This window comes from Mus caroli, chromosome 1 (genome assembly GCF_900094665.2).
Source record: "Mus caroli chromosome 1, CAROLI_EIJ_v1.1, whole genome shotgun sequence".
In the NCBI taxonomy this organism is placed as follows: Eukaryota; Metazoa; Chordata; class Mammalia; order Rodentia; family Muridae; genus Mus; species Mus caroli.
The window spans coordinates 1,826,845-1,837,612 of NC_034570.1; the positions used below are offsets into that span (position 1 = coordinate 1,826,845).

The following is a 10,768-nucleotide window of genomic DNA, read 5'->3' on the forward strand; positions in this document are numbered from 1 at the left end:
CTCTCCTGAGTTTCAGTGGTCAGAGTACTCTCTGCAGGCAAGCTCTCCTCTTGCAGGGAAGGTGCACAGATATCTGGTGTTCAGACCTGCCTCCTGGCAGAAGATGAAGGCGTGATATAGGGCCTGCCCACAAGCTGTGTCAATTCTGCCTGTCTCAGAAGCTGTGTCGCTTCTGTAGTCCGCACTCTCACTTGCGCAGACTAGTCTCTGAGAGTTCCCGGATCAGAGATGGCTCCCCCAGGTGCTCCGGCAAAGCCCTCCCATGTGGGGTGGACACCTCTCCTCTGGCAGGAAAGGTGCCCAGATATCTGGAGCCTGAAATGTGGTCTGTCCCAGAAGCTGTGTAGCTTTTGTAGTCCACACTCTCACCTGTGCAGACTAGTCTCTGAGGGATCCGGGAACCAACTTTCCCTTCATTTCTAATGTTGGACAACAACTAATCTATTCTCTATCTCTATGATTTTATTCCATATATGGTATATGTATTACCTATAGTATGTAAGTGACATCATCCAGTATGATATTTGGGGATTAGTTTCTTGTCACTATGCATTGCCTTAAGATCTACAAGAGTTGTACATCAACACTTTCTTTCTGTCATCACTTGCTACTGATGGTCTCATGCACTCACTCCCACTGCAGCTCCACAGAAATACTTTTACTACCAACCACCCTTTGACCCAGTGTCCTGGGGACTGGCTCTTTATCTCATGCAGCTCTATGCCAAAGATATAAAATTTAGTGCAGATGCCTGAGCCTTAATTCTTCAGAGAGTAGACCTTTCAGCCAATGTTGTAGCTGTCACTGAAAGTAAAGAATAGTGATTAATTCGCAGAGTTGGAGAAGTTCTATAGTAACAGGAGATGAAGTCACTGTTTCATGTTAAACAACTTAAAGAATAAATACTTAAATTAAGAAGCCAAACTTGTTCAAGGTGTTGCCATTAACACAAATGAAGAGGCTGGTGATTGTACCACCATTGCTACTGTTCTATCATGATCTATTGCCAAGGACGGCTTTGAGAAGATCAGCAAAGGTTCTAATCCAATGGAAATCTGGAGAGATGTGATAATGGCTCTTGATTCTGTAATTGTTGAACTTAAAAATAGTTTCCAAGACTGTGACAATCCGTGAAGAAAACATACAAGTTGCTATGGTTTCAGCAAATGGAGACAAAGACTTTGGAAACGTCATTTGTGATGCAATGAAAATGGTTGGAAGAATGAGCATCATGACAGTGATGGATGGAAAAACCCTGAATGATGAATTAGAAATTACTGAAGGAATGAAATCAGGTATATTTCCTAATATTTCATTAATACATGGAAGGTCAAAATGAGAATTCCAAGATGCCTATGCTCTGTTCAAAGAAAAGAAATCTTCTAGTGTCCAGTCCAGTGTATTTGGTTTTTAAATTCTAAGTGCTCACTGGAAGCCTAGATGCTCTATGTACAATGGATTTAAATAGGCTAATAGTTGGTCCTCAGGCTGTAGCAGCCAAAAGTCCAGTGTTTGGGAGCAATAGAAAGAACCAGACTAAAGACATGGCTGTTGCTACTGGTGGTGCTGTATTTAAGGAAGAGGGATAGAATGTAAACCTTAAAGATGTTCAAGCTCATGACTTAGGAGAAGTTGTCTCCAAATATGATGTCATGCTTTTGAAAGCAAAAGTAACAAACTCTAACTGAAAACCATATTCAAGAAACCACCAAACAGTTATCCATCATAAGTAATAAGTATGAAAACATAAAGCTGTATGAATGACTGACTAAAGCTTCAGATGGAGCAGCTGTGCTGAAGGTTGGAGGGTCAAGTGATGTTGAAGTGAATGAGAAGAAAGACAGTTATGTATACTCTCAATGCTACAAGAGCAGCTGTTGAAGAAGGCACTGCTATAGTGTGTGTGTGTGTGTGCATGCACACACTGCTTTAGTGCATTCCGGCCTTGGATTCATTAAAGCCTGAAATTAAAGATAAAAAATAGGTATAGAACTTACTCAAAGAGCACTCAAAATTCCTGCAATGATTAGTGCTAAGAACACAGTTGTTGAAGGACCTTTGGTTGTTGAGAAAATTCTGCAAAGTTCTGTGGCGTTTGGTTATGATGCTATCCTTGGAGATTTTGTGAACATGGTGGAAAGAGGAATCATTGAACCAACCAAGGTCGTAAGAGTTGCTTTACTGGATGCTGCTTGGGTGGCCTGCTTGTTAACTACAGCAGAAATTGCCGTGTCATACATTCCTACGGAAGAGAAGGTAACAATAGGTGGAAGGTGTGGGTGGTGGCATGTTCTAGCTCTGAGAATAGAGGAGCTTTGTCCTTCTCAATAAACTGTGAAGGGGAAGCTCAAGGCAGGTTCCTCATTGATGACTTCAGAGAAGTCACCTGAAAAAAATTACTGAAGAGGAGGCTGGCTGGCTGATCACTATAACTATCAGTTACTGGTTTCTATTGACAATATATTATGGTTTTCTGCTGTTGTCCATCCTTACAGATAATTTATCTTGTAGTTTTAAATAAAGCATTTGTATATTCCCAATACTGGGTGTAAGGGCCATATTTCAGTGTCCTGCTTTCAGCTTAAGTCACTGAGACATTGCTACTGTTCTCATGTCACCAGAGGAGAAGTTCAAAATTGTCTTTCTGTGGAGAGAATGATTGTGTACTGAGAAGAGAATTCTACAATCATGCAACAAACTTCGTGTAATAAACCTTTGCTTAAAGGTTTAGAAATAAAAGTTGCTTTCTTCTGGCTGCTTCCAATATTCGAAGATGTGATGTTCTGATGTACCAAAATCTGTTCCTGCATTCATTTTTGAAGGATTTTGGGAATATTACAAATAAAGCTGCTGTAGAACTGTACACGCTATGTATGAATGTGGTTTTCCATCTCTCTGGAATACATGCCAAATAGTGAAGGTGTAGGAAGATGCATGCACATCTTTCTAGATTGGCTGTATTGTTTTATGTCTTCACAGCAATGTGCAAAAGACTAGGTTTTTCTGCATTGTTGGCAGCATTAGGTTATGTCACATTTTAGATATTCTGAGATATTACTATTTTGTTGAGATTATAATTTAATAACAATACTTCTCCATCCCCTGTCCTCTCTCTCCAAGACCTTCCATATATCCCTCCCTGTTCAAATTCATGGCCTCTGTTTTTCATTAATTGTTATTGCATGCATCTATATTTGTATATTGTCTTAGTTGCTTTTCTATTGCTGTGAAGAGGCACCATGATCAAGACACCTTTTATAAAAAGCATTCAGTTGGAGGTTTGCTTACAGGTTTAGTTCATGATCATCATGGTGGGAAAGAAACCAGCATTGTGCTAGAGCAGTAGCTGGGAGCTTTAGATTCTGGTCTGTAGGCAGAGACACTGAGCTTGGTGTTGGTGTTTGAAACTTGAAAGCACATCCTCAGTGACACACTGTATTCAACAAGGCCACACCTCCTAATCCTCCCCAAGTGTTCTATCAACTTGGAGCCAAGCATTCAAACATATAAGCCTATGCATGACATTCGATTTAAAGGACCACATCTATCTATCTATCTATCTATCTATCTATCTATCTATCTATCTATCTATCTTCCTAAATGTAACTCCTCGAGTCTATGTAATGTTACTTGTATTTATGTTTTTCAGCCTGACCATTTGGCACTGGACAGCTGCTTGGTGTGCTCTTCCCTGAGGAAGACTACCTCTCTCACCCCCAGCTTTCCTCATTTACTTATAGTTCTTTTCATAGGGTTGAGGCCTCCTGGCCTTTTCTCGGTCCAGTCTGGCATGTTCATTGGTATCTTTGTTCAGCTCACATTTGAGCAATTATGTTGATGAGACTTTAGGGAGGAACCTATTAATATTACTAACAGATACAATCTCACAGCAAACTCCTTGATCCTCTGGCTCTTACAATCTGTCTACCAAAATGGTCTGTGAGTGTGCAAAAACAAAAGTTTATAGATTGTTGATAAGGATTCTTTGTTTGGGTTCATAGTTTTCCAACGCTGTTTGGTACAGTGGGGAAGGCATGATGAAGTCTCCCCTGGCAGGGGCAGTCAGGACATGAGGCTGCTTGATTTTATATCTAAATGGGTCAGGATTCAGGAAAAAAGAATGGGGGCACTCAGCTGGCCTTTTCTTTCCTTTTCCTTTTCCTTTTCCTTTTCCTTTTCCTTTCCCTTTCTCTTTCCTTCTCCTTCCTTCCTTCCTTCCTTCCTCCTTCCTTCTTTCCTCCCTCCCTCCCTCTCTTTGATTGATAGTGTGATGGCTTGAAATAAAATGGCTCCTGTAGGTCCATAGAAATTGGCACTCTTAGGAGATGTGGCCATGTTGAACTGGGTGTGGCTTTATTGGAGAAAGTGAGTCACTGTGGGAGTGGGCTTTAAGGTCTCATATGCTCAAGTTATTCCCAATATGTCTCAGTCTCCTTCTGCTGCCTGCAGATCAAGATGTAGAGCTCTTTGTTCCTTCTCCAGAACCATGTCTACCTGCATGCCACCATGATGATAATAGACTAAACTTTTGAGACTGTAACTCAGTCCCAATTAAAAGTTTTCCTTTGTAAGAGTTGTGATCATGGTATCTCTTCACAGCAATAAAACCCTGACTAAGACAGATGATAGCCTATCCTTCATTGTTTTACCTCCTTACTGATATGAAAGAATGTAATCACATATGTGTTCTATATTCGTCTTGAGCAATGCTAGTAATATGGCAGTGGTTTTGTCTTTGTAATATACTGTAAATCAACAGGGAAGACATAGACTGCTTTTTTCTACTTCTTTTTTGTTTTTTAATACCTAGTCCAAGGTTTTTCAGATAACAACAGTTCATTGATTTGTAGGATCCAAATAACTGAATATTGCCAACCTTTTTCTTGTTAGGTAGAGATATGTATCATTTGTACATTCAAATGCAATATGAAAAGTTTTCTTTAAAGACAAAACAGGACTAAAGGGACAGTAGTATCCAAACTGGACCACTGCCTGCTGTTCTCAGTGGCTGCTGTCCAGGCTGGAACCTGCTTATTTGGGGTAACAAGTCACGGTCAAGATGGCAGATTGGACTACCTGGGACCAACAGAATGCAGTGGTTCCAGAATGCTGTCTGAAGGTATCCTGGTTATTCTTAAATTTCTGGATATTATATTTTCATGTGACACACATCTAAAATTTTAATAGAATACACACATATATAAAGTGTATATCTGTATTATATAGTAATGTAAAGTTGTACATATATCCAACTACATATATCTGTATTAAATAGTTATATAAAGTTGTCCACATATCCGACTGCATACACAGTTGGCATTCTTTATTTAAAGGTTCCATATTTTCCAGATCTGCATATATGGATTTAAACAAGCAGACACTGAGAATTATATACATATGCATTCTATAAATAGTATATATATTAACTCACATCTATACTGAAAATTCACAGTTTTTTCTTGTTATTTCTAAATAATTCAGAATAATAACTATTTGAATAATATTTTTATTTTAATTATAAATTGTATTAATTTAACATATTATAATTATTTAATAAGTATATTAAATTATTTTATCACAAATAGTCTAGATATGATTTTAAATGTACAGGAGGATGTGTATACAGTATGCTAATACTACCCCATTTATATAATGAACTTTAAGCACCTGATGGCTTTCATATCAGGTGAGCCCTATAACTAATCTCCCTGAATACACATGGAAACACACACACACACACACACACACACACACACACACACACACACACACTCTCTCTCTCTCTCTCTCTCTCTCTCTTTTGTTGTTGTCTATTTTTTAAGAATATTGTCTAATTTTTAGCTTGTAGAAATCTTTTTTTGAATATTATTTACTTTTAGATACTTGCTAATCAAGATCTAGTTGGTGGGACACATTTTTAGCTACAGTACTCAGGAGATTAAGGCAGGAGAATTTTGAGTTTGAGGCCAGTTTTAACTACACAGTGAAATGCTGAGAGCATCAGGAATGAGCAGCTAATCAGATACAGCTCTGTACTTAGTGGAAGGCAGTGATTGGAGAGGCAGAAATGCATGATCTGCTCACAAACATCAGAAAATTAAAATCATTTCTACAGAAAAAGACTCACAATAAATGTATTTACATTTTCTTTTAACCTTTCTTCTGCTTGTGCCAATTGGATGAAATAACATCAAAGGACAGGTCTAGGAAATTAAATGCAGAGTCTACCACATAATGTTCATTATCAGGGACAACTGTAGTCTCCAGTGCTAGCTAACTTACTTGGGCAAGTTTTCTGGTTTTGCATCATTTATTTCTGAGTTTTGCCAATTATTTCTTTAACATGTGCACAAGTCCATGCCTCTCCACACCAGTAACATTCTAAGAGATGCTTCTATTAATAGATAAGAGGATTTGCTGTCTTACTCTGTACATTCTGAAAATAAATATACAACACTGAATAGGAGAAATGTCACTCTGGAAAGTAAAATTGACTAATGGCAGAAACTCACACTTGGGAAACTCACTTTAGGAAGCTATATATTTAAAAATAGCATCTCTTAGGTCTTTAATATTCATGTTCCAATAGAATTTTGTCATTACCTTGTAGTAATATTTTTAGAAAGAAGTCTATATTTTCTTCCACAATTATTTATCATAAAATATTTACATCAGAGAAAAACATTCAAGAATAAATAGCAATAGCTAAAGAAACTAAGTATGTAGGTTTTCTGCTTTTTAAAAATGTATCACCTAAAACCAAACAGCCAACACTATGGGAGTGTAGCTCAGTGACTAAATGCCTGCTTAGCATGCCTGAAACCAAGACTCTAGACTCAAGCACAAAAGCATAATAAATAAACAAACCACCACAACCACTAAAAACAAAACACACACCCAAAAAAAGCAATGGTGAAACACAGCTGTTTAGAATGGAGAAAACTGGATTCCAGAGAGTTTTCAAATTTTTAGGTTTCCTGTAAATTATTCTAAAAATATTCTTAATAAATCATCAATAGTCTACCATGATAAAACTGGCTACTGCCTTAATATTCTTCACAGATTAATCCTTAGCCTGCCAAAGACAGTGGGTATTGTGAAGATCATCTTACCTTGACACCAGTTACATCTTGGGATCCCACTTCATTTTCTGTGTCTTGGTGAATACTGGGATTATAATCTTTCTCTGCTCTGAAGAGGGGCAGCAATTGTGCCCGTGCAGCCTTCCTGGAAAGATGCTCTTCCAGGTACCCTTGGTTTTCTTGGGAAAGGCTGGGCATGTTTTCTTAACAAATGCCCCACAGGAATAGTGTCATCTGGTTTTACCAACACTTGTAGATCCTCTCTTTTTTTGGCTCTCTAATGCTGGCCCATGTCTGAGACTGCTGTGGACCTTCTTGCAAAGTTACTCAAAGCAAAGCCAAAGGCTGATCCCTTCTGTGGATCAGTAGTGGCTTATCCACCACCTATCTTAGCGGTCTGTTCCAGCTAGATCTGCTTACTGAGTGAGTATGCCAAGACTGCCCTCTGAAGGTGAGTAAAGAAAGTTTCTTCTTTGTAAGTCATTCGGCTGTAGCCCTGTGTCTCAAGTTAGAACAAGCTTCAGGAATGACAAATGAATGTGTAGTGAAAGCCATATGAGGGGACCTTTGAGGCAGCTCCCCATCCGTTCATGGTACCCTTCTGATTTTGCCTCCTGCCTTAGTGCCTTTATGAAATCGAAGCCCCCAGAGCTCCGTGAAAGCAATGCTGGGGTTGTGTCCACAGGGAAGGAAGCACTCAAGATTTAGACTAGGAAGCAAGTAGGCCTGAGTTGCTGACTGTGGATAACTCCTGGAGAACAGCAGGCAATGAACTGACTGTATTCTGCCTGTGTCCAAAGAATTTGGCCAAATTAGTTAGTCCTTGTCTCCTGGCCATGCTATAGTATCAGCCACGTGTAGGATGGGTCTTCCCATTTCAATTAACCCAATTTAAAATGTCTGTCTCAGACATACCAAGGGGTTCATCTATGTGATTTTAAATCATGTTGGACTGATAATGTCACCATTGTACTTTTCTTGTCTGCAACTCTAAGTAAGCAACTCAGTTCTTCCCTCACAAAACTGCATTTTAAAAAAAAGATTTATTTATTTATTATATGTAAGTACACTGTAGCTGTCTTCAGATACTCCAGAAGAGGGCATCAGATTTCGTTACGGATGGTTGTGAGCTACCATGTGGTTGCTGGGATTTGAACTTGGGACCTCCGGAAGAGCAATCGGCACTCTTAACCACTGAGCCATCTTGCCAGCCCCCACTGCGTGTTTTTTATGTCCTGCTCTTCTTGTTTTCGGTTGTTGTGAACAGTAACCCAGTTTTTGCTCAAACAGACAATATTATATATACATGCTTTTATGTGATAGTCATATAACAGGCAAGGCTTGAATTCAAACTGAGTTATGAAAGAAACTTCATGTGGGTGGCTCAGAGGAACATTTAGAAATATAAGAACATCTCTTCTAATCTCAGCCTATTTCATAGTCAACCCACAGGCCATAACTGCTAAGTTATTAATGGAAGTTGTAGGAAGAAAGGATTTCCATATTTGGTTTTTCAGGTGTTTGCTTCAAATCTCCATCCTCTCCACAGACAGTTTTGACATCTCATGACTGGAGGGACCCTTTTACCGTGTAGTGCTCCCCTCTGGACCCTGGGTTAGGCACAGACCACCCACAAATACCAATTTCCAAGTACAAAAACAAATGCAAATAGATCCTTTATTAAGCAAGGCAAAGAGTGGCTGAATCTGAATCACACAGAAACAGCGCAAATAACTTTACAGGTTTTGATTTTAAGAGGGAAAAGGGGAGGTCTGTGTTAGAATGAGTTAGGACATGTTGGTAAGTTCTTATGGGTTAGTCAAAATAATGAATTTTGATTCCTGGAGCTTGATATTTTGTTAGTTGGGTCTTGGTGATCAGTTTTAGGAGTGAGCCACTGGTCAATTAAGGGAATGGGCACTGTGGGCTAGCTTTAGGAATCTGATCTAATGGTTGAGCTAAGTTGGAGCAAGGTAAAAGGCAAAACCTGTCATTGCTGTTTGCCATGTTCAGGCCTGCTGGAACGAGCTTTTTAATGATTTTTATTAGGATGCACACATTTTTGCCATCTGCATCTATTCTTTGTTGTAAAGGACTTAACAGTTGAAACAACCAGAGTCTTAAAATCTCAATAGAAGAGATTAGTTCTCTCCTTAAGCATAGGGTGCAGATGATTCTGGAGAATGCAAGATGCGAATCAAGGACTGCATGGAATTGTTCTGAGGACAAAGATCCTGAATATATTTAGATGAAAATCTCAGTTGTCTCTTGGACAGGGAACTTTTTTCCTTCCTTTTTCCTCTCTCTCTCTCTCTCTCTCTCTCTCTCTCTCTCTCTCTCTCTCTCTCTTTCTCGCTTTCTCTCACTCTCTCTCGCTCTCTCGCTCTCTCGCTCTCTTGCCCTCTCGCTCTCTTTCTTGGACAGGGTCCCAATCCCAGAGTGGCCTTGAATTTACTGTGTAAACAAGGCTAACTTTGGACTCTGGCTCCTCCTGTCTCCCCCTCTGGAGCACCTAGAATATAGGTATGTGTATCCCTTTTTTTTCTTTTCTTTTTTTTTATTAGATATTTTCTTCATTTACATTTCAAATGCTATCCCAAAAGTCCCCTATACACCCTTATTTTCTTGAGTCATTGCAATTAACTGTTTTATTTTTTGAAGTTTATTATTAGTATCTAATCACTTTCTGCCTTTCCTAAAATTAAAAAAAAAAATCCACTTAGATTTGTTTTCCCAAGAATACTAAGGTTTCTCCTTATTGTCAAGACAGACTGACAGTGGCCCAATCCTCTCTCCCCATTCTAGAAGCAAGCAAAAAACTTGATGATCCTTATAAAAACAAAAACGGTACCCAGATATTGCATATCAGCACTGAAAGAGCAGTGATTCCAAAGTGACAGAAGACAAATACACTAAGGCCCATTTGTGTCCTGGATTCATGCTGGGAGAAAGGTTTTAGGCTTTGATTCAGGGAAGGAACTTAGATTGGAAGGTGAAGAAGTGAGCAGGGATTCTTGTAGATGCTTGGGCATCAAGTGCTCAGAAGGCTGGAAAGGAAGAGCTACTCAAAGTGGAAACCTTGAGACCTTCATAGGTTCCAGTTCATTGGTATCAGTGTACTGGTGTGAAGAAATGAGTTGAGGTCAGGATGGATTCACCCAGAAACAGAGAATCATCTTTGGAACTCAGAAAAGGCTGGGTATAGCTCATAGCATTCTCAAAGGCCTTATGCTCCATCTCTCACTGGGTACTCAAAACTCACAATATTTGCTTCATCATTGGAGAAATTAAACACAGAGTACACACTGCCCTGGTCTTTTCTAACAAAGCTTATGTAAGACACAAAAGATTATACTCTTGGTAATGGAAGTATGTCTTGGAATAAAACTCATTATTGTTTAGAGGCAACAATCCTAATATTTCCAGACATGCCATGAAGCAGGACTACATTTAACCCATATTCAGAAATGAGCTATTCAGTTGAAACATCAAACTATGAAAAGACACATTATTCTAAAACTAGTCAAGATGGTGACAAAGAGAAGTCTTAAAAGCATTCAGAGAAAATAAGAAAACTAGTAAGAAATGAACTCACCAAGGAGCTGAGTGGACTGCACACAGGGACTGTGCCAGCGGGAAGACAGTAGGGAACTTAAACAATAGCAACCCAAACGTAAAGAAAAATG

The 10,768-nt window shown here is 39.1% G+C and overlaps 1 protein-coding gene across 1 annotated transcript in view; it reads right to left on the minus strand.

Annotated features, from left to right (window-relative positions):
• LOC110296736 (regulator of G-protein signaling 20) overlaps positions 1 to 7,280 on the minus strand; it is a 142,006-nt gene extending 134,726 nt beyond the window's left edge. Inside the window, 1 exon segment of the mRNA XM_021165499.2 lies at positions 7,113 to 7,280. Coding sequence (XP_021021158.1) covers positions 7,113 to 7,280 — 168 coding nt within the window.
• Between the last annotated feature and the right edge of the window lie 3,488 nt (positions 7,281 to 10,768).